The following is a 24,969-nucleotide window of genomic DNA, read 5'->3' as shown; positions in this document are numbered from 1 at the left end:
ACTATCCGTACATCTTGCTCAAAGTATGACAAATCAGGACCAAAGTGATTGGAGCATTTTGGAGCCACTTATTACCCCTCCCTTACGCACACTTCCAACATCTATGAGTTTTCTGTCCCAGAAAACGACATGTGAAAGTTTTGAGCAAATTAAACTTTCAAGATCAAAGATGTCCCCTCCCCCTTCCTTTTCGATTTTAAAGTCCATATTTAAATAATTGGCAGCTTGCATAATATATATCTCTTGTCCCAGGGGATGTGGCTTCAAGTCATCTCCAAAGGCATACTTGCTGGACTTTTCAAAATTTTGAGTAGGTTTCTTTCAAGAGAAGATGGGAATCGGATGAAACCTGGCCTGGGAGGGGGTTTGTTGCCCTCCAATCACTTTGGACTGGTAAAAAAGATGCTAAAACTTTCAATTTTTGATCAAATGATCCCCTTCAAAGTGTTTACGACCACCCCTCCATAAGAAGCGGTCTGATAGAAACACATCATAAGTATACACGGAAGACACTTTGCTCATTAGTTAGACTACACTACTGCGCTACCTATGACAAATATTTATTTTGAACTCTTGATCATTGCTTGAGATCAACCCAGCCGGGCGTCGCTCCTGCTTCACTTGAAATTTTCTTCTACTGAGCTTGCATTAGTTTTAATTTATAGTAACATGTCTGCATTTTTAATCGATTGAATAACTTTTATGATGAATCGAGAATTATTTCGTTTTTTTATAGTAGGTCACATTTTTCTTGGCTGAGTACTAATAGGTTGAATCTTGCGCGAAGTAAGATTTTTCTTGGTTGAATTTTGGGGTATAGTTTTGATGAAACCAAATTTTGTTCTTTATGAGTTTACTAGATAGAATCTGCAATGGGTGAGCTTTTGGTCAAGCAAGTTTTGCTTAGTTGAGCTTTGCCAAGTTGTGTTTCGTGTTGATGAAGATTTTTGTGGTTCAGCTTATATGGGGATTCATTTTGCAGGATCAGTTTTGGAAGGATCTGTTTTTTTTTTGTATAAGGAAAAGTTGAGCATTTGATTTACTGATTAAAAAATTAATGCATGGCTAACCATATCAGAACTAACTTATACTCTAGAAATAGAAGATTCAATCTTTAAAGAATGGGAAGAAATTTCAAAGAAATATTTGTTATAAAATTGAACTTACATAAGCTAGGAAACAATGTATAAAAAAAACTATTAATTTTTGTGCATTAACTTAGGCCACAAATTTCCATTTACCCAAGGCTAAAGAGGTTTTTTTCAAATCTGGAAAAATTTCAGAAGAGAATTTGGAGCGTTGGCGCTGTGGAAGACATAGGAAGTTTTCCTTGATGTTTCTATAAAAATAACGCATGGATTAATTTGGGTACCCGACTGACTGACCTTGTCTCAAGCAATAAGCTGTATGAAAAATGTGGATTATCTCGATTTCTGGTGCTATAATGACAGAAAGCTTAAGATGACTTGGACACGTTCTGTGTATGAAGGATGACAGATTGCCAATTATAATCCTTGTCGGTCAACCGTCTAGGGACCAACAAAGAGCAGGTCGTCCCCGAATGGGGTGGAAGGATGTCGCAAGGAAAGATTTAAGGGAAATGCAAACTTATTGGTGTCATGGTGTGAGACCTCTTTTTGGATTTTGACCAAAGGATTATAATTTGTATAAACGGATTATTTTGCTCAGTGAGAATTCCCTTGGGAACAGTGGTACTTTGGATTTTCAAGTTAATAATTTTATGATCAGTGACCTATATTGGAGAATAATAGAATTAAAATAATATCATTTGCCCTCGGGGCAGGTTTTGAAATGTCTGAAAAGCTAGTTTGGAATGCGATCTTGAACTTTATGAAAAGAGCAATAAAGGCAGGAAATCGGAGTATTGAAATTGCTAAAAAGACAATCGAATTTTTCAAAAAAAAAAGATATTAGTGATGCAAAAACGATCATATGGGAAGCAGCTAAAATCAGCACAAGAGTGTCTATTAAAGTAAACCCGCATGATAATGTGACTGAAATGATTCGAGTCTTTGAGTCCGATAAAAAAATATTTATCGTACGAATTTTGTCATTGTAGAACCCGTTGAGGTCCCCTATGTTCATCATGAAGTGTCCACCGTTCTTACTAGACAAATGACCCAGATCTACAATAAGTTAGATGCCTTTATGAATCGTGAGGATTCAGATATATCCTCCCTGACCCCTACTATAGATAATCCTAAAAATCCATCGTATGCAGTTATAGTGAAAAATCCTCCTCGTGACCCAGATAAGCCTGGTCTCAGAGAGGAATTTCTTGAAAAGGTATTTGGGAATACTTGTGATAAAAATTTTTGAGCTAAAACCGAATAAAGTAAACTAGCGTGTCGTTACTGCCTCAGAAGCAGATGCAGAACCGCTACCGCTCTCGCGAGCGGTAGCCCGAACGTTGAGGCCAAGATTAAAAGTAGTGCCTATTTCGGGATCATTAGAGGTATCCCGGTTGATTTTCAGGAAGATGATATACGAACCCTAATTTATAAATGCATTATTGCCAAGCAAAGTGGTCACTGCCGTTCGTTCAAGTTCTAGTTTGAGTCAAAAACTGATCTAATGAATGCGATAGCAAATCCGCAAGTGATTGGTTTCGAGAAAATTCGGGTCTCAGGATTTTTACTTTTTCCCCCAAGGTGCTACAAATGTCAAGCCTATGGGCATATTTCTGGCGCGTGCAAGAACTCTTGTATTTGTTCAGTTTGCGGCAAAAAAAGACACTCTAGCTCTAAAAATGATCCCTGTTCTAGACCAAAAAATTTGCACTATGTAAGTCTACTGATCATCCCTGCTATAGCTACAAGTATCCCGTAGCTCAATCTCTGCTAAAACAGATTTCGAAATAAGGATGTGTTCAGCTTCGATTCTATCAGGAAATATAAACGGAAAAATTTCTCATAAACTTCCTATTTTGACCCAGCTGCTCAAGGAATATGATATTATATGCCTCAGAGAATATTTTTTGTCAGCAGACAAAAGGAAATTGATCAAAATCTCTTCGGATTGCATAGTGTTTTTCTCTCCGGCAAAAATAACGGCAGGATGTGGACGCCCCTCCGGTGGCCTCGCGATTTTGACTCCCTTACCCTGTAAATTGATCGAAGCAGGGGATCATATTCTAACAGTGTCATGTCTGAACACCTACATAATGAATGTTTACCTACCAACAAACTATCGTAACGATAAATTCGACGCGAAGTTTATGGAGGCTTGCAAGAAACTGTGTAAGCAGATCAAGAAAAACGCAAAATCTGCAGTCACGCGCTAGATATTAATAGGTGACTTTAACTGTGATTTGACTGATTAAACGCTCCCCAGAAGTCAGATCCTTTGGAGCTCCATTCCTCCCTCGTATTCATTAGTTGATAAAAATGAATCCTATACCTATGTTGGCCTCCACTCTTCAACTTCGAACCTCGATCATGTTGTTTCTTCCTTTCCCATTAAACAAGCCGCTGTACTTCGTGAAGGCTACTACTCTGACGACTTACCTATTTGTGTGACAATTGAGTGCAATGTCGAAAGCAAAACCCCGCAAGAGGAACAGTGGTTTTATGTTCAAGAATGGAGTCACGTTGATCGTCAGTTATTCATATCCGAGTGTGACACGTTACTCAACAAAATTAAAGTTCCTTTTCACCTACTTAGTTCAGAATGCAGGTCTTATGTTAGTGAGTACGAGATCGAAATACAGCCAATGAGTTATCTTGCAGAAATCAACCAAATGGCTTTAATGCGCAGAAAAGTGTGCTGTCCCATCTAGACAAGTTTGAAAAGAGACATAAGTAACTGACTGGTCTAAAAATCAAAGTCTTATTGCAGCTTGTAATTCAGCTAAATTGTGGCTCCGAATCTGGAATGAATCCGATAAACCGCGCTCCGGTAGAAAAAACGGATTGCGTCTGAAGACAAAAAGAATGTTCACAAGAGCCCTTCAAGACCACAAAATAATGTTGATTCAAAAAAATGTTGATAAGATAGCTAGTGATCCTTCACTTATGTGGAAAAGTTTTACATTGGATTCGTTTATTTTTGCCCAGATTTTGGTAGACACTCTAAAGAGAGGGGGTTGACTTCTCAGTTACAAAGTGACTTCGATACATGTATAAACATGTTCGTGCCAAAATGAAATGTGGTTCAGAGCTTTTTAATGTGCTAAAGGGCGTTAGACAAGGAAGTCTCACTTCCACCGCGCTTTTTAATAATTCAATCATTCCAGCCCTAAGTTCTATTGAGTCCACCTGTTTCTGCGGGGGTTTAGACGTCTCTTTACTTACGTATGCTGATGATATCCTAAATCTGAGTCGCACTTTCTTTGGTTGTGAGAGTACTTTCTCGAAGTCAAAACTAGAATATCAGCAGATTGGTTTAAGTTTTAGTGTAGCTCTCAGTTTCAATCGCAAAGGATACTCTGATAAGCCCCTCTAACTTACTGAAACTTGTACCCCCCTCTCTAAAAGCCTTATTTACATGGGAATGCTCATTGGAAATTGAATTAAGGAAACTATTAAGCTTGCCATCCAAAATCTTGAAGAAAGACAAGGATAGTTTATGCGTCATTTTCTATAATAGTTACACACCTTAGTCGTTTCTATCTTTCTAAACTTTATAATAGTCTAACTGTGCCTCATCTTCTTGCTCTGTCTCCTATTTGGCACTTTTTACCTGCTTCAAAAAAAAATCTTGTTCACCAAATTATATTTTAAGTATGCTAAATTCCTTTTACATATGCCTCCTTGGACTAGTAACTCTTTTTTGTCCCAAAAATCTAAGCTCATTTTTCCTTCCCCAATTATTGATAAAAGAGTGAAAGATTTTAAATCTTCCGCCAGTAAACTAAATCATGATTGGTCCTCTTTATTTTTATAATTTTTATGATTGGGTTATGATCTTTGTATGTCTTTTGATTTACGTCTTGATTATCTTTGGATTATGATATATGATTTGTGATTATGTCTATGATTATTATGATTGTAAAAACTACTTATTTTTGTTCAGTGTATAAGTTTTCTTCTCTTCTCTTTTTTTTCCCCTTATGTAGTCTGTCATTTAGGGGATCTACGCCCGTTTTTGTTTTGACAGGTTATAAATAAATTGAATTGAGTTGAAATTGGGATGAAGGAAAAGTGTCTGAAGCTGTGTTGGCCTCCAATGTTTTTCTGCTATAGTGCTGTCAGTTGTAAGTAGAAGAAGTAGTAGATGTCTAATTGAGATTCAAGATATTTTGGAGTTAATAGAAGGCTGCAAAATGGCCTAGAAGGGCATGGGAATGTGATAGAATACAGTCTTTGGGAATCACGGCTCAAGCTTAGTATAATTACATGGCTCAAGGTTTATATAGCTCTCAGTTCTCTCCTTGTTCGGCAATAAATCAAGTGATTTAGTCCCAGATAATATTTGATTTCAGTACACATGTAACCCAAATATCAAGGTCAAATTACTGCTTCAAAGTGATATAGATATTTTTGATCCTAAATTTGAGGGGTAAAAAACCATTTTATCAGGTTATAATAAACCCTAAATCCTTAGAGCATTAATCTTTTAAAAAATATATATTTTCCCCTAAAATTTTGTGTTAAAAACCCCATGTTTCATCAATTAACGTTATTGCCTCAAACAAAGCATTTGAGTGTAGAAAATCGTAAGCATTGGCTAGTATATTGATCATCACCACAGTTCTCTATTTGAAGAGACTAGGCTAACTGTTAACGTTATTCAATTAACGTTATTGCCGTTATTCAATTGCGTTTATCAATTAACGTTATTGCCTCAAACAAAGCATTTGAGTGTAGAAAATCGTAAGCCTTGGCTGTATATTGATCATCACCACAGTTCTCTATTTGAAGAGACGAGGCTAACTGTTAACGTTATTCAATTAACGTTATTGCCGTTATTCAATTGCGTTTATCAATTAACGTTATTGCCTCAAACAAAGCATTTGAGTGTAGAAAATCGTAAGCCTTGGCTGTATATTGATCATCACCACAGTTCTCTATTTGAAGAGACGAAGAGAATATTTAAATTTTTTAAACAAAGCTCATAAGCTCAGTTTATAAGCTCAGTATAAGCTCAGTTTAGAATATCTTCATAAGGAGAATTGTCTTTTGTTTTGTATTATGAATTGATGTGCCTATAACTAAGAAATCATTCCCTCCAAAAACAAGTTAATCAAAACGCAAAAGAATGGCTGCTATTAAAGAAATAGAAAAATCAGAGTAATACTTGTTTGAGCAAAAATGTCCTTTCCGGTTTCGATAAAAGGCAATCTTTACATTTTTCATTTTATTTTTTATTTTTTGAGACTTTGTTTCCTTGTAGGCACTGCATAAAAAGCTGTTTGGTCAAAATTAATAATCCATCATAGTTTTCCAACATTGTGTATGCACTGTAACCAAGTTTTGATATCTGAATTCGAAACTGTTACTTTATTTAATGTAAGCTTTTTTATTATACATTTGGATATTCTTTTTCTTTTTTCCTGACTGTCGTTGAGAAAGGGTCCAAGATGTGGTCCAAAGCATTTTGTAGTTTGAACCCGATTTTGTATTTTTTTTTTTTTTTTTAAGTAAAAATTTTCTAATTGTCATTTTCTCCAATAAGGAAGTTTTGGTTTTTTTTAATAGACTTTTGAAAAAAAGCATTGATCGCTAAGGTCATTTTTATCTAAAACCTATGAAGCCCCTATTATTCTTGATCTAAATAGGTTACGTCTTACCTCGTATTTGTAAATATCTTATTGAAATTTTTTAGTTTTTATTCCCTTTTTCTTTTTTCTAATTGCCGTTGACAAACGAACCAAGTTGTAGTCCCGAAATATTTTGTAATTCGGAAATATTTCCATTGTTGAAGTAAAAGTGTTTCTAGTTGTCATTGTGTCTAATAAAGAAGCTCACGGTTTTTCTGTAAAGACAAATTATAAAAGAAAATGATATTGATTGCTAGGGCCATTTCTATCTAAATATTCTGAACCCTCCTTACTTACAGTTCGTTACCACGAACTGTTTAATTCATAAATAATTGGTCCCATCTTACATCGTGCTTCAATGTAGAGAAATATCGTTTATTTGATGGAATGAATTAATTGAAATAGTAGTCGTGAACAGTGTCGTTACTAGCCAAAATGTTGGGGGGGGGAGGGCAAGAGATTTTAAAAACTGACTGGTCATATTTACCGCTGTTTGTGCCCGCTGTTCTTACTAGACAAATGACCCAGATCTACAACAAGTCAGATGCCTTTATGAATCGTGAGAATTCAGATATGTTCTCCATATTTACCGTTTATAGGTCATATTTACCGCTGTTTGTGCCCGCTGTTCTTACTAGACAAATGACCCAGATCTACAACAAGTCAGATGCCTTTATGAATCGTGAGAATTCAGATATGTTCTCCATATTTACCGTTTATAGGTCATATTTACCGCTGTTTGTGCCCGCTGTTCTTACTAGACAAATGACCCAGATCTACAACAAGTCAGATGCCTTTATGAATCGTGAGAATTCAGATATGTTCTCCATATTTACCGTTTATAGGTCATATTTACCGCTGTTTGTGCCCGCTGTTCTTACTAGACAAATGACCCAGATCTACAACAAGTCAGATGCCTTTATGAATCGTGAGAATTCAGATATGTTCTCCATATTTACCGTTTATAGGTCATATTTACCGCTGTTTGTGCCCGCTGTTCTTACTAGACAAATGACCCAGATCTACAACAAGTCAGATGCCTTTATGAATCGTGAGAATTCAGATATGTTCTCCATATTTACCGTTTATAGGTCATATTTACCGCTGTTTGTGCCCGCTGTTCTTACTAGACAAATGACCCAGATCTACAACAAGTCAGATGCCTTTATGAATCGTGAGAATTCAGATATGTTCTCCCTGGTCCCTATTATGGATGATCCTGAAAAGCTATGCAGTTATAGTGAAAAATTCTCCTCATTACCTAGATAAGCCTGGTCTCAGAAAGGAATTTCTTGAAAAGGTATGTGGGAATACTTGTGATAAAATTGTCGAGCGGAAACCGAATAAAGGAAACTGGAGCGTGCAAGAACTCATGTATTTGTTCAGTTTGCGGCGAAAAGGGACACTCTAGTTCTAAAAATGATCCCTGTTCAGTACAAGTGTCCCATAGCTCAATCTCTGTTAAAACAGATTTCGAAATAATGCTGTGTTCAACTTCAATTCTATCATGGAATATAAACGGAAAAGCTTCTGATATAACCCCTATTTTTATCCAGTTGCTCAAGGTATATGATATTATTTGCCTCCAAGAACATTTTTTGTCAGCAGACAAAAGGGAATTGATCAGAATCTCGTCGGATTGCACAGTGTTTTTCTCTCCGGCAAAAATAACAGCAGCATGTGGACGACTCCCCTCCGGTGGCCTCGCGATTTTGACTCGCTTTCCCTGTAAATTGATTGAAGCAGGGGAGCATATTCTAGCAGTGTCATATCTGAACACGTCCATACTGAATGTTTACCTACCAACAAACTATCGTAACGAGAAATCCGACGCAAAGTTTATAGGGGCTTGCAAGAAACCGTGTGAGCTGATCGAGAAAAACACAAAATCCGCAGTCACGCGCTCAATATTAATAGGGGACTTTAACTTTGATTTGACTGATAAACGCTCCCCAGAAGTCAGGCCCTTTGGAGCTCCATTCCTCCTTCGTATTCATTAGTTGACAAAAACTAATCCTATGCCTATGTTGGCCCCAGCTCTTCAACTTCGAACCTTTATCATGTTGTTTCTTCCTTTCCCATTAAGCAAGCCGCTGTACTTCGTGAAGGCTACTACTCTGAACCCTAACTTTTTTGTGCGATAACTAAGTGCGAAGTTGAAAGCAAAACACTGCAAGAGGAAAAGTGGTTTTATGTTCAAGAATGGAGTCACGTTGATCGTCAGTTATTCATGTCCGAGTTTGACGTGTTTATAAACAAAATTAAAGTTCCTTTTCACCTACTTAGTTCAGAATGCAGGTCTTATATTAGTGATTGCGAGATCGAAATACAGCTTACGAGTTATCTTGCAGAAATCAACCACACGCTTTAATGCGCAGAAAAGTGTGGAGTCCCATCTAGACAAGTTCGCAAAGAGACGAAAATCACCAACTGGTCTAAAAATCAAAGTCTTGTTGCAGCTTGTAATTCAGCTAAATTGTGGCTCCGAATCTGGAACGAATCCGATAAACCGCGCTCCGGTAGAATAAACGAATTGCGTCTGAAGACAAAAAGAAAGTTCACAAGAGCCCTTAAAGACCATAAAATAATGTTGATTCAAAAAAATGTTGATAAGATAGCTAGTGATCCTTCACTTTTGTGGAAAAGTTTTAAACGCAGTGACCGGACTTGTGTCGGTAGTATTCCAGAAAAAAGCTGGATTGATTATTATAAAAGTAAGTTTTTTCGCTTGACCTTGTTGCAGAAAGTAAATATGAAAAAGAGGTTGACCGTTTGCTTGCTAATTCTATTCGTTCTGCTTTTATGGTGACGCCGTCTGATATTGAGTTTACTAAAAAAAATTGAGAAAAAATCTTCTGCCGCTGTTGATTTAAAATCTGCTAAGCACTTTGAACATTGTGCTAGTATGTTTTTCTTTCAATAAAGAAAAACATAAAATACGAATTTCAATGAAAATACCCCCAAAATACAGTAGTTTCCAAAATCTACGGAGGAGTAAAAAAATTTGGGGAAATATCACCCCTACCCCCTTCCACAATTGACGCCCTTAGTTCAGAAGAAAATAGGATCTAAAACTAGAAAATAGATGGCACTAGTAGGCAACAAAATTTCTATGGTTTAACAAACTGGAGGTTGAAAATTCACACTGATTCTGTTATTGTTTATTTGGCAGTTTTGTTGTTCTCTGATTAAAGATGACTTTTACTTTCTTAAGGCTTAAACATTGTAAGCAGTGTTTCAAAATGGCCCCTTTTAATCTCAAATAACCTTTGAAAAGACTTTTGTAAAAATTAACCTTGGTCAATACTGATTATACTTGTAGCCATTTCTAATCTCAAGGATTATATTGGAAAGACTTCTATATAAACTTACTTAACACGACTTATGCTTGTATTCATTTTTAATCTCAAATAATATATTTGAAAGACTTTAACAAATACTTCCTCAATACCACTTTTACATGTGGTCATTTCTAGTCTCAAAGATTACGCAGGAAAGACAACCAGAGAAACTAGAAGAAACTGGAGGTTTAAAATTCATGCGGATTCTGTTAATGTTTAGTTGTTAGTTTTGTTGGCCTCTGTTTAAAGTTAACGCTTAGTTTCACAAGGCTTGGACATTGTAAGCAGGGTTTCAAAATGGTCCCTTTTAACCTCAAATAAATTTTGAATAGACTTTTGTAAAAAAAAAAAAAAAAAAAAAAAAAAAAAACAAAAAAAAACTTGGTTAATACCAGTTTTACTTTCAACCATTTCAAAGAACATGTTTGAAATACTTTAATAAAAACTTGCTCAATACCACTTTTACCTGTGGTCATTTCTAATCTCAAAGATTATGTAAGAAAGGCTTCCTTAAAAACTTGTTCTATGCCCCTTATATTTGTAGGCATGTCTAATCTTACGTAATATTTTGGAAAGACTTTCATAAAAATAAGAAGTTGGTCATACAAGTTATACTTGTGGCCATTTCTAATCTCATGGATTATACTGGAAAAGCTCCCATATAAACTAGCTCAATACCACTTATACCTGTAGTAATTTTTAATCTCAAAGAATATATCGGAAAGCATTTCCTAACACTTGCTCAATACCACTTATGCTTGTGGTTGTTTCTAATCTCAAAGGGTATGTTGGAAAAAAATGGTCAATACCACTTATACGTCTTGTCCTTTCTAATCTCAAAGAGTGTGTTGGAAAGGCTTCCTTAAAAACTTTCTCTTTACCACTCTCTGGTATAGGGCTAAAATGGGGCTAAAACATGGGGCTAACAGTAGTTTTAGTCACAATATTGATAAGCAATATATGGAGTCGAATCTCTTTGTTATGAACCAAAATACAAATGAAGTGTGTATCTGGTAGGATTTTGGAAGATTTTATGAAGTGATCGGCAACAGTGACTATAACATATAAAGTTTTAAGAATTTTTTTGTTTAAAAAAAGGAGCAATGAGGATATTGGAATATTTTTTCTGAAAATAAATTAAAGGACTATTGTAGAATGCTTTTTAAGCGATGAATTTTTGTGATTGTTTCAATAAGTTTTCTAGTTTGCATTAATTTAAAAAAATGATTTGAATTTTTTTTACTTTCAAGCTAGTTTATGAGATATATTATTCTTTACCATGAGATTGTGATTAAAAGTACAGCCTAGAACCTAAATCCTCAAATAACAAAGCAAATAGGCAGCTTTCAATTTAACCAGCCTTGTATTTCTCTTGTGGACTTTTGCAGTCCGAATATAGTGACTCCATTGGTGACCTGTTCCTTCCTGAAATTAACTAAAAAAAAACAAGTTTTCTTAACTGAAAGTAAGGAGCAACATTAAAACTGAAAACGAACAGAAATTATTCCGTATATGAAAGGGGCTGCCCCCTCCTCAACGCCTCGCTCTTTACGCTAAAGTTTTTTATTGTTTTAAAAAATAAAATTGTGAAACAGAGTCAAACTATAGCGTAAAGAGCGAGGCGTTGAGGAGGGGAAAATCCCTTTCATATACGGAATAATTTCTGTTCGTTTTAAGTTTTAATGTTGCTCCTTACTTTCAGTTAAAAAAACTTGTTTTGTTTTAGTTAATTTCTGAGTGTTTTTGAATTAATACAGCTTTGATTTTGGCTCACTGTACATGAATAATTAAGACGAAATTCGCATATTAATTTCCCTTTTTTTGGCTAATTGGCTTTCTCGAAAATTTTTTTCTGACGTAACTTACGAATTAACTTACGTAACAAATTCCTATATTGGTGTGTTTTTGTTGCGTACATTAGGGAGTTCGCCTCCTAGTCAATACCTTGCTCTTTACGCTAAAGTTCGAATTTTTTTCGAATCACAAACCCCAGAATCACAAAGGCCGGTTAATTAGAATAGATAGCTCTTTTGAAAGTACTAAAAAACTTTAGTGTAAAGAGCAAGGTATTAACTAGGGGAGGAACCCTCTCATATACATAATAATTTCTGTTCGTTTTTAGTTTAATGTTGATCCTTATTTTCAGTTGAAAAAAAACTTATTTTTTTGTTTAATTTCTGAGCGTTTTTTAAATAATGCTGGGAAATATAGCACCCCCTTCATGGAAATATTCCTTCCCCCAAGGAAATATCTTCCATGGAAATATCCTCCATCGTAACCCCTACTTTGACCCCCCTCCCACTAGAAAAAAATTCCTCCTGAAAACGACACTATGCTTCCCCAGTATCAATATATTGTATGCAAGCAACGCGCATAGTTCACAACTTAAAGTCTTTTTATTAAAAATTGTGGGGGATCAGACCACCCTAACAGACACAACAATATAATTTTTGATGCCGCGAAAAGAAATTGTTATCTCAAAATTTTGATTGGGTGACTTCGGGAAAAAAATGAGCGTGAGGGGGGCAAGTTGCCCTCCAATTTTTTGGTCACTTAAAAAGGGCACTAGAAATTTTAATTTCCGTTCGATTGAGCCCTGTCACGATATTATAGGACTACTGGATCGATACGACCTCCCCTGGGGAAAAAAAAAAAAAAAAAAAAAAAAAAAAAAAAAAAACAGGCATCTGTGATCTTTCTTCTGGCAAAAAATACAAAATTCCACATTTTTGCAGTTAGAACCTTGAAACTTCTATAGTAAGGTTCTCTGATACTCTGAATCTGATGTTGTGATTTTCATTAGAGTTCTATGACCTTTAGGGGTTGTTTCCCCCTTTTCTCGAAAATAAGGCAAATTTTCTCAGGCACGTAACTTTTGATGGTTAAAACTAAACTTGATGAAACTTATATATTTCAAATCAGCATAAAAATTTAATTCTTCTGATGTATCTATTGGTATCAAAATGCCGTTTTTTAGAGTTTTGGTTACTATTGAGCCGGGTCGCTCCTTACTTACAGTTCGTTACCACGAACTGTTTGATTCCAAAAATCATATTTTAGAGTTTGGAAATCATCTAGTCAAAATATGATTGTCTCGAAAATGCATGCACGAATCACGAATGAGCTTGTTTTGGATAGGGGGAGGCTAAAATATTATTCCAAGTGAAATAATACTAGAGACTATTTCCTCTCTTTATATTGATTGCGAGAGAATTCTCTCTATAAATTCTTGTGATCATGTTAATCGCGAAGAGTTACAGAGCATTTAGATTGAATTCAACAGTGGAGGCGTCATCCCCCTTTCCCTCAGAGGTTCACAACCCCCCCCCCCCTCTGATATCAATAGTTGGTAGGAAAATATGTATGCAATAATCTGCAAATGTCATTGGTACACTACGTATACTTACAATATACCTACATACTTTCATTTTTCATACCGACAATATACCTTCATTTTTTTATAGACTGTGTATGTATTTGGGTCCCGATGCAGCGCAAAATGTTCTGAAATTAGCAATTTTCCCTGGAAAAAAAAATTAAAACACTTTTGTACAAATTAACTGCTGATCGACAATTTTAAACGATTAGTCAAATTTGATCTAAACTTTAAATTACCATCAAAAATTTTAATTTTTACGTATATTAGAGAGAGGACTATCTGAAATTGTTCTGTCAAAACTTTGTTTCTTTGAGCTATGATTCTGCTTTCAAGTGAAAACTCTGCTCAACCTCGCAGGCAAGCGGACACTACCTTTCAAGTAAAGTTATACTAAAATCAAAATGTTCTTAAGATATGGGAAGATTAAATTTGTTTTATTAAATGTAAAATTTAGGCATCCAAAATAGGAGTATTTTCAGACAAGTTTGAAAATACTGTCATTTACTTTTACAAGTCATTCCCTTTCTGTGTTTTCAGATAAGTTTGTTATTTCACTTTCTATGTTTAGGGTTTAGGCAAAGGAAGGGTTTAGAAATTGGAGCTTGCCTTTTGGTCTTCTCTTAATAGGGATAATAGCAAGTTGACCCATTCCTAGAAAATCAAATTTTATACTAAGTACTGTAAAACTTCAATTTTAATGCTGGTTAATAATCATTGAAAAGCATTGAAAAGCATAGACTTGAAATATGGCATCACTTTATCTTTGTAAAAAAATAGTTGATGCAAAGTACTGTTTTGAAGACTTCAAGTTGTTGAATACTTCATAACTATGGCACATTTTGGAGAAGAAATTCTATCATGACTACACAAAACCAAGCAAAGTCTATATTTGGTGTAAAAAAATTAGCTTGGTCCTGATTCGGTAGGAAAGGTTTTCTTTTGCAGAGGAGGCAGGTATGTTAGGTTGAACCAATGGCATGTAAGAATTTTCCAAGGTACCCAATAGCCTCTCTATGCCAAACCCTTCCTCAAGAATACAAACTTTTAATTTTTCACTTTGTATAATTCACTCTCAGGAGAATTTTAAATAACGATTAATGAAGACAGCACAAAGTGCAGCCACGGTCCCCTCAAGTCATTCCCTCCATCTTATCCCCATTTTTTATTTGACGAGTGGCAGGCTTTAAATATTTTTTTTGAAGGAAAGGTACCCTTATTTCCTCAAGCTTTCCCTGTCCCTCCAGACATCAGCTCCACGTTCGACAGTAAAGCATGATTCAGTTTATTTAATCTGAATCTGGAAGGACTTGCTATAGATAAGATTTGAAAGATGAAGGACTGGAGACCATTTCAATGCCCTCCCATGCCCCCTGTCACCAATATTCTAGCATAAGGGTAGGCATGTCTAGCTTGTCTGAACAATAATCATGCAAAAACTTAAAATCTTCGTTATTGGAGGGCCTAAAGTTGACCCATGGCCTCACCAAAAACCGCGTCCCTCTCATCTTTGGCTATTTACCAGAAAGTTAGCCATGTTCCACCCATAAAAATTGAATCCTGAAGCACTTTTCAATCAATATAATTTTTGATACGTAATAAGGTCCGTATCGTTTCCAAAACAAGCCACTAATTCCCCACTTAATATTTTCATAGGAACCTGGGCACCATGCACATTTATAAATTAGAATTATAGAAACATTTTCAATTTCCATAAATGTACGCATAAAAAGGGCTTGTGGTTCTAAAGCCCCCCCCCCTCCCTTCCGCGGTTTTCAGAAGAAAGGTCAGATGTTTTTGTTTTATTTTTTTCACATATTGGCTTGAAATTTATGGGGAAAGTTTAGCAAACAGAACATGTGAAGGAAAATTTTCAGATGCGAAATCCCTTCTCCGAATTTTGCGCAAAAGTTTGAATAGCCTTTTAGGTTATGACGAATCGCATAGTATGAGCTGAAATCCGTTTAACCTTGGGCATGGGCGCCCATAAGCTGAATTCCAGGGGGGCGGCAAACCTTGTCTAATTGACACTTTTAATGCTATATAATAGAAATCTCAGAACAAAAATATAAAAATAAGGCAGCATCATTCAGCCAGGGGAGGGGGAGCCCCCCTGCCCCCCCCCCCCATTTGGGCACCCATGACCTTGGGATCTCCCCTTGGCCTGAGTGCTTCAAACAAACCCTGGGTGCAAAAGGATAGGGGGTTTCTAATTGTAGGGATTGAAAATCTGCATAGTTCTCTTGCTAAAGCGTGGCTGATGTCAGGATGGCTGAAGCCATCCTGATACCTCTCCTGTAGACAGTTGTCTATATATACAAATATTTTAATTTATCATTCTATTAAAAGCAGCTTTTCAAGTTCGTTTTACTGTAGCTCTTTGTTAACAAAATGTATCCAAAGGTTATTCATAAAGAGTTCTAAATATTTCATGGTGACCAAAGAAACATGTTGTTGTACATTTTCAGAGAGCTCGTTGCCACGATGTTTATTTTTACATTAGAACGCCTTGCCCCAAGAATTTATGAGTGTAAGTTTTAGGCCTTTCAGAAAAAAGGCTATTGGATGTTTTTTTGCTCCATTCTGGGTGAACCGTTGTTGCTTGTAATATGAATTTCAAGTGAGTGGGTAAAAGTTCCCCTTTTTTCAGGCCCCAATTTTTGAGGGCCGTGCTGAAGTCTCAATTTTCATTTGTGCATCAGGATTTCCTTCTTCCATTTTTATGGTCTTTTTTACCCTCTTCTCTTCTTCTACCAAAACATTAAGTCCTCTTGGCCCAGGGAATGGCTCTTGAAAGTTTCAGCTGATAAAAAAAACTAACGAGCCCCATTTACAGGGAGCCATTAGGTTCCTCAACCGTCCTTTTGCAACTGATGGAAATACATCAGTGATTGTCTCACTGGACTATCAGTCCCGTGTCCTTTGGGGCAGGTTTTTTAGTCCTGGTGTTACTGATTATTTGGTTTGCGACAGGGGTCAGTTGTATTACTCTGTAAGCTTAGATAGATTGAATCAGCTCGGGTATGGGTATCTGGAGAATATAGAGGGAAAAACAAAGGAAGCGTCGTATGAATTGCCCCCCAACCACATATAGTACCCCCAAACAGCCCCGAAGGAATTGATTCCCCTCAAAATTAGAAGTGTAGACTGTGGTGGAAGGAAAAATCTCTTGAGGAGCAATCCGTGGTGAGAGTAGGAAGTTCTCTTTCTAGAACCGTCCCTAAGAATCGAGTAGCATTTGCCGCTGATGATCGGTGAATAGTGAGCTGAGAGGGATGTCTGTTGTTCTCCCAAGCTAGTCTAAACATGGCAGGTAGGGTTTATTGGATGGGAATAAAAATTGTTGACCACTCATACTACCAGGAAAGGCTCTTCTACAAAGGAAAAAAAAGAGAAAGGCAATCCCTGTCTCAAAAGACTACGCCTAAAGGGATACCAATAGCCCAACGACTACTATTTTTCTGTTTACTTATATTTCTTAGAGGTTGAAAGTAATTAGTCGTTTTTAGTACAAAATGCACATTATGTGTTTTTTTCTATAATAATACAACATAAGATGATGAAAAAGAGTCTGTTCGTATGCGTAATTGATACATCTAAAGCTATTGACTCCATTTTACATCCACAATAATTAATTGCGTTATTAAATAGCGGAATTAACGGTTTTTTTTGCTCGTGCCTTTGCAATCGGTACCATAATTCAATAGTCAGGATCTGTCCTCATGATGGAATGACAAATCCTATTCATGCGGAGAATAGGGTAAAGCCAGGCTAATTCTCAACTGTATTTTTCGTAACTCCTCTCTACCTCTTCTCTGTAACTCAAAACAAAAACAAATTAGGGCCCGATTTTACCGTAATCCTAAGTTTTTTTTGGTATGTTCTGAAATTCATACCTTAGCAAAAAATACCATGTTTTTCATATATATTAGAAGATGGAGGTATTTTCAGCTTGTTTTGGAAACCGGTGTGAGAAACATATCAGACTTTCGGCTTAACCATATATTATAACCGGCTGGGTAGACTGATAAATCCTGTGTCTTATTAATGATTTAAGTTCCTATAAGATTTTTTTTCTTCTTTATAAATTTTCGAAATTTGAACGTATAATCATTAATTACTCGTGTTTTTTCCTTTTTTCTTGCTCTCTCTTTTTTTTTGGCTTTTTTATTCTTTCTTCATTTCTCTGTTTATGCTCTATTAGTGCATTTTTGTAATGTTACGAAAGAGGGTAAAAATAGATTATTATTATTATTACTATTTTAGTCAAAAAAAGAAGCCAATTTCACAAGTAGTTAGCACTTTGAACAGACAATTGTAGAGGTAGGGTTTCTTAAATGGGCTACAACTCCCCAAGAACGTCGAATATCAGATAATGATTTACAGTTTCAGCTAGGCAAAAAATTAAAGGCAATTATGACGTAGATAATTTCGGAGACCACACTGCCTTTCCATGACGATAAAATAAAAGTTTAAAATAGGGATAAAATCCTTTTTAATAGACAGTGTATAAAAAATTCAAAAAAAATACCAGATATTTCGGTTTTTATTTTAAAGATTTTTATTTTAAAGGCAATTATATATAGTCACTCTCCTTGGTTGATATGAGCTTAAACCAAAGGTTTGAAATTATATCTTGGATCTACTTTGAATTTCAAAGCAGGATTTCTCCTTTCTTTTTTGTGGGCCTTTTTTTTAAGCACCAGGGGGTTTTAAAATAAACCCCCTTATGTTAATAAGAAAAATCTATACCTTCAGGGGTGAGTACACTTTGATGTGTTGAAGGTTTCGGGCTTAAATCAATTAGTTTTCCGTCAGTGAACACGTTGTGTATCATTCTTTGAATCTACTCAATGTACATATTGGTAAGATGCAGGTGAAGAAACGTTCGCAAGATGGTGCAGAAGGAAGTGATCTATCGGTAGGGGGAAGGACCACTTTGTGAAAACAAAATTTATAAACAGCAGTAGTATTATGTTTAAGAAGACACAAGCGTTTAGTTTTTGTTCTTAATATTGTAAATTTGAATTATGAATGAGCATTAATGACTATTATACCCATTATCTTTACCAAGAGATTGTTGATCAACAGCGATGGTTGATATGGTTTACCTATAAATGTCTACAAAATGCCTTAGCTGACCAAAATTTCTTCTATGTTTAACAGCAAAAAGTTCCCTTGAGGCATTTTGATCTTACGTTTTGATCACAAGAAGGTGCTATTCAAAGATGTTTTTTATGCATAAATCTCTTAAAATTTGAAAGGGATCACAACCAAAAATAAAATAAGATTGCACCAAAAGACCTGATATACATATCATTTGAATAGAAAAATGGTAAACAAAATTTTGAATGTTATACAAGTAAATTTACCTCCAGTTCAGTGGAAATCATGCAGAAAATTTCAGTAGGAAATCGTTTACTTTCATAGTCTTTGCAAAATTTTAATAATACTGCTTTTAACAAAGGGTTCTGGAAAAGAATCCAAAAGAATTTTATCGTTTAGAATTTTCTGGATAAGAATTTGACCTCTTAGGTTATCATTATGTATATTTGGTCTCCAGGACTGTTGTTTTTGTCTACTGTTCCTTAGGATTCTCTTCCGGCTTGCATATTTTAACTATAGCTTTTCTAAGCGGCATCAGCCATCTATCAATAACTTGTCCATCGGCATCATCACTTTCAGGTGATCCTTGACCCTCTCAAAAAATCTTCAGAAAATTTTTTAGTCCTTTTCAGAAAAATGGCAGTGACAAGTCAAACTTCAAAAATTCTGACATCTAAGCTATCCCATCAGGTGATTATGATAGGAATGTGTTATTTTTTCAATGCTAATGATCAATAGCCTAATTTTTATCTTAATGATAGGGTAGGCCTAGCCAAATCTCAATTGTTCAGCAAGGAGGCTACCTGGGTAATAGTGCAGTTGGTCCTTTTCAGTGATGTCAGTTAAGGGGAGGAGATTTATGGGATTAGTGTTCAGTTAAGTCCACTCAAAAGGAACCACTATGAAAAATTCTAAAAACTACTGTAATAAATCTTAAAATAGGCTACTTAAATCATTGCTAAAAGTAATTCTCTTGGTGATTAGAATTGAGGCTTTTGAGAAGGAAATATATTGAAAAATTAATGATAGTAAATTTGTACACATTATTTACCTAGGATGATAGCCTAGTGAATAGGCTATATCACTTGATGCCTTTTCTTATGCTCTTTCATACTACAATAGGCCTAATTGTCTCTGAGGGAAATTCCATTTTGAGCCCCTAATGGGGTTCCTCAGGTAAAAAAGTCCATAGTAGACAAACAAAAAGTTTTAACAACATTTTTTCTAAAAAATTGGCACTTGTTGCTGATTTGGGAATAATAATTGTTATTTTCCATTATCCTAATTTTAAATAACCTATTACTATGCAGGCGATTTTCCAAGAATTTTAAAGAAGAGCCAAAGATCTCTTGAAAATGACACCACAACGGCAATACTGATGCCATTTTGGGGCTTTTAGGCCTAGCTCTTTTTAGATTTCAAATTGCACACCAAACTGTAACTTGCTGAGGGTGCCTGTCTTTTTTTATGAATTCTTGGATTCTCTGATCCTAATGTTCTACAATTATCTCTATACACAAAGCTGTTTAAATGAAATTGAGCTTCATCTGAAAAAATGTGACATGTTTTGTGAAACCACATGTCTTTTTTTTCTGGATCTATTGCACAAAATGTTGCTGTTTTCAATGATCTGCTTGTTTAAGTTCCTCTGTAACTAAACTTTATAGGGATGTAAATAAAAAAATTTCATTAAAATTCTATGTATTACTGCTAGACACATGTTTCTTTTCTGAAAATGATGGCAAGATGATTTTTGTGAAGTCACATTGACCAAATCAAGCACAGAAACAAATTGCCTCACTTTGAAGGTGTCCTGGGGTTATGATGTCTTCTGGTGATCCAGTTTTTTTTCATCAACCTTAACAGTGGATTTGTTTGGTCCAATAACATGTTCTGTAATTTTGAGGAGTTCTTGAACAGTATCTATGAAACTTTCACTATTTTTATAGTTATATTTTAGAATCAACATTCACTGTTCCGTAGGCTACTGTATCTTTTCATTACTATTCATCAAAAAGATTAACCTGGAAAACAAAAGCATAATATCAAAACATGATCTCAATGATCAGTGATAACAAAACATGCAAAAACAATGTCCAACAACAACAAATAAAATAGCAGGCTTTTCAAATCTGGCATTCTTTTTGAGACACCCTTTAATATGCACCATGCTTATATTAATCTCATTAGGTATCTTGTTTCCTTCATTGTTATTCACATTAAAAAAATATATCCAACAAGTTTTCACTGGTTAAGAATGGTGAATATTCAACAAAGAAGACATGACGCAACACAAGGTGATAATCAGTGAATATTTTTATTGTCTAGGACTGTCAGGGATAGGGGAGGCCAAGATGCTTTACTAAAAATGCAAGTATGGCTTTGGAAAAGGGCATAAAATAAGGAATGTAATGGTACCATACTACTTTTGTTTCATTAAGATGTTTCCTTCTGTAGAACCACCAATCTATAATAGTAAAATCTTGCTTTGTTATATTAACAAAACCATTTAGTCCAATTAGGCTTTCAGAGTTGCTTCCTGTTTAATTCCATTCAAAATGATGTCTTATAGGACTCTAAATATACTAATTGCAGTAAAATTAGGTTAATACACCTGGTACTTTGACAATGCCTAATCTTGAACAATTTTTTTGATTAAATTGTTTTGTTCATAAACATTTGCAGCAGGTTCCTGTTCTTGGATATGATTAGATTGTAGAGATTGAGCTAGCTACAATTGGCTGACTACAATCTAGGAAAACTTTTCTATGTCAAAACCTAAAAAGCTACCCTTACATCATAGCCTATTTAAATACAATCATTCTTCTTCACAACACTTACTTTAGATTAGATAAATTCAAGATAAAGTCTATCTATGATTTAGACATTTTGTTCTGACTTAAAGATCTCAAGTCCAAGATTGGGTAGAATTTTCCAAGTTTAGGCTCAAGCTTAAAGTGTATGTCCATAAATATGCTTTGTTATTGACTAATAATGAAAGATTAAGATTGCTGCATTGTAGCCTATATCCTTAAAATATTCAACCTAATCACATGCTTATTAAGTAAACCTAGATAAACCCAATGGTGAAATAATTCACTGATGAGGTGATGACTAGCTGTCCAATCATTGGCTATATGACACAATGTTTTACTAGAGAAATCAGATCGAGGAAAAGGAGGTAAAGGCATATTATAGCCTAAGGCAGAAATCACATCGGAAAGAATTATGAATACCATTATATTCTGTATTCAATGCTATTTCCAAATTATTTTTTTAACAAACAATTCTGTTTCCATCATTTCAACAAAATATGTTAGCTAGTAATTGGATGGCATAAAAAGCCTCAAATTGTATGGTAGAATTCTAGATGAGGTTTTTTTTTCTGTTGTAGAAAGTAGTTGAATTAGGAGAATAAAATTTTATGAAATTAGTTCAGAGCATCAGTTATGCCCTAGAAAAGTGTTTTCTAGTTCCTGTCCCTGTTTCTAAGGTTTAGAAAATTGCACAGAAGACTTACCCTATAGGATTGATGAAGTTACAAAGTGCTTTCAAGCATTAAAGTTGAAAAAGATTTGAAAATAAACAAAATTAATGAAATGCAAAGTTGAAAATCAAACTCAAATAAATAAAAAAAATGTAGAATATTCCTTGATGAAGATGAGCCAAATTACACATTGCTTTCAAGCAACAAAATTGAAAAAAAAATGAAGGGAAAGAAAATAAAATTGAATCAAGCAGTTCATGGTAACAAACTGTAAGTAAGGAGTGACCCGGCTCAATAGTAACCAAAACTCTAAAAAAGACGGAATTTTGATACCAATAGATACATCAAAAGAATCAGATTTTTATGCTGGTTTCAAATATATGTTTCATCAAGTTTAGTCTTACCTATCAAAAGTTATGCGCCTGAGAAAATTTGACTTATTTTTAAAAAAAGGGGGAAACACTACCTAAAAGCCATAGAACTTTAATGAAAATCACACCATCAAATTCAGCATATCAGAGAACCATACTGTAGAAGTATCAAGCACCTATCTGCAAAAATGTGGAATTTTGTATTTTTTTTGTCAGAAGAAAGATCATGGATGTGTTTATTTTTTTTATTATTATTATTTCCCCAGGGGTTATTGTATCAATCCAGTAGTCCTAGAATATCGTAAGAGGGCTCATTTGAATGGAAATTAAAAGTTCTAGTACCCTTTTTAAGTGACCAAAAAAATTGGAGGGCAACTTGGCCCCTCCCATGCTAATTTTTTCCCCAAAGTCACCCAATTAAAGTTTTGAGATAACCATTTTGTTCAGCATAGTCGAAAATCTAATAAATATGTCTTTTAGGATGACTTAATCCCCCACAGTCCCCACAGATCCATGAACTTTGCCCATTGTTTACATATTGTTTGTTTTTTTCTAAAGAATTGTATTTATTTGCAGAAAAATACAACTTTTCTGTGATGACAAAGTTTTCCTCTTTGCTATTTTCTAGGAGTAATTCTGGATGCTTCTGCACATCTATCATCAAACAGTTTGTGGTATACAAACTGTAAGTAAGGAGCGACCCGGCTCAATAGTAATCGAAACTCTAAAAAATGGAATTTTGATAAAAAAATAGATACATCAGAAGAATCAGATTTTTATGCTGATTTTAAATATATAAGTTTCATCAAGTTTAATTTTACCCATAAGAAGTTACGCGCATAGGTAAATAGCTACATAAATACATAGGTTAATAGCTACATAAAGGTGATTAGAAGGGTTAGACTCTAAACAGGATAAGCTAATTGATATTCAAGGTGTGCCCAAGGGAGGAGGGCAAGGGGAGCTATAACTGCATGCAGGGGAGATAATATTACCTCTTGTTTCAAGGTTAGTTTTCAGGACATTACACCAAAATGAATCAGGATTTAAAATTGATCTTTTGGGTATTTAATTCAAGGTGAAATAGGTTAGTTCTATTTATTTTTTTGTATTTTCTTTGCTGTGTTATTCTGATGTTTCACTGTCATTGTTAACTTGATTAGGAGATTTAAAATCTAATAGTTCATTTTTCTTCAGTTTGTTAACTTGCTGTCTAGGACTCTTTCATCAGAAGGGACAAATTTAAAAGATGTTTTGGCAGATAAAATTCCAAGAGAACAAGAAAAGGTGAAACAATTCCGTAAAGACTTTGGTCAAACGAAAATTGGAGATGTCACTGTTGATATGGTAATATTTTTTTTCTTGTTTTTTGATTTTTGTACTCCAAGAATGGGTATACACTTTTATAATAGAGAGCAAAAGAAAAAATTCATATCCTCATTCTATGCAATACCATTTGTATGAAAACATTGAATTCATATAGAGAGCTGTTAGAGATACTACTACTTACAACTCACTGCAGCACCAAGCCCCCTGAGGCCAACACAGCTACGCACACTCCTCCATCCCAATCTATTTAAAGCCCCCTTTTTACATCCTCCTAGGGAGTTCCCATTTCCTTTAGATATTTCTTTATGACGTCCTCCTACCCCAGAAAAGGACAACACGATTTCTGTTTAGCCCTAGACAGTTGGCCAAAAAGGACGATCTTTGGCAATCTTTCATCTGCACAATTTGCCCTAGCTGCCTCAACCTTTTTTTTATTATAGCCCTAGAAAGCGGTATTGAACCACATTTTTTGAACAGCCTACTGTTTGAAACATGGTCAGTCAGCCAGGTACCCAGAACAATTCGTAGACAGTTCCTCTGGAAAATATCTAGCAAATCTTCATCTGCTTTTCGGAGTGCCCATACTTCAAAGCAATATTTGACTAATGTCATCACTGTAGATTCTAATATTCTAATCTTATTTTTCTAACTAGTCTCCCTATTCTTCCAAACTTTTTTAACTGTGAAAAAAGACTCTGAGCCTCGGCTATTCTACTTTTAACATCTTCATTGCTCCCATCGTCTTTACTAATAATACCATCAAGGTAAGTAAAGCTGTCCACCTGATCAATCTTTTTGTTACCCAATGTCACCTTTTCATCTTCACTTATTCCTAGCCTTAGTGACTTAATCTTCTTAACATTTATTTTCAAATCTATTCTAGCACCCTGAACTTGAAAAACATCTAAAAGTTCATTATTTTTAATATATTATACTCACTTTTCCAACAGAAGGAAAAGAAAAAAAATCTCATTTTATGGATCAAACTTATTAAAGACATTACATTTTTACAGAGACCAAAAAAGAGATCACCACAGACAGCACAAGAAAGCAATATCCAGATTCTCTGCAATGAAATTTATATAGGGTTATGGCAGAGACAGTTTTAGGGGGGGGGGGGCCGAGGGGACACTTACCCTGGTTGCAGAAATTTGAGGGGGTCAAAATTTTAAATAGATAACGTAAATGTTGTAATCATTTTGTAATTTTTGAAATTTAATTTTATTAAAATAAAATAG

General features: G+C 35.0%; 1 protein-coding gene across 1 annotated transcript in view; it reads left to right on the top strand.

Moving 5' to 3' along the window:
- Positions 1-19,118: 19,118 nt before the first annotated feature.
- The window catches only part of kdn (citrate synthase), a 93,680-nt gene continuing 87,829 nt past the window's right edge, over positions 19,119-24,969 (top strand). The window contains exons 1-2 of the mRNA XM_089096040.1: positions 19,119-19,234; positions 23,600-23,749. Coding sequence (XP_088952166.1) covers positions 19,181-19,234; positions 23,600-23,749 — 204 coding nt within the window. The 5' untranslated portion in view covers positions 19,119-19,180. The remainder of the gene's footprint in view (positions 19,235-23,599; positions 23,750-24,969) is intronic.

The sequence above is a fragment of the Artemia sp. Qi Xiang Cuo genome, chromosome 1 (genome assembly GCF_049724085.1).
Source record: "Artemia sp. Qi Xiang Cuo chromosome 1, ASM4972408v1, whole genome shotgun sequence".
NCBI classification, from domain to species: domain Eukaryota; kingdom Metazoa; phylum Arthropoda; class Branchiopoda; order Anostraca; family Artemiidae; genus Artemia; species Artemia sp. Qi Xiang Cuo.
Note: the sequence above shows the minus strand (reverse complement) of the source record. Positions and strands in the feature narration are given on the sequence as shown.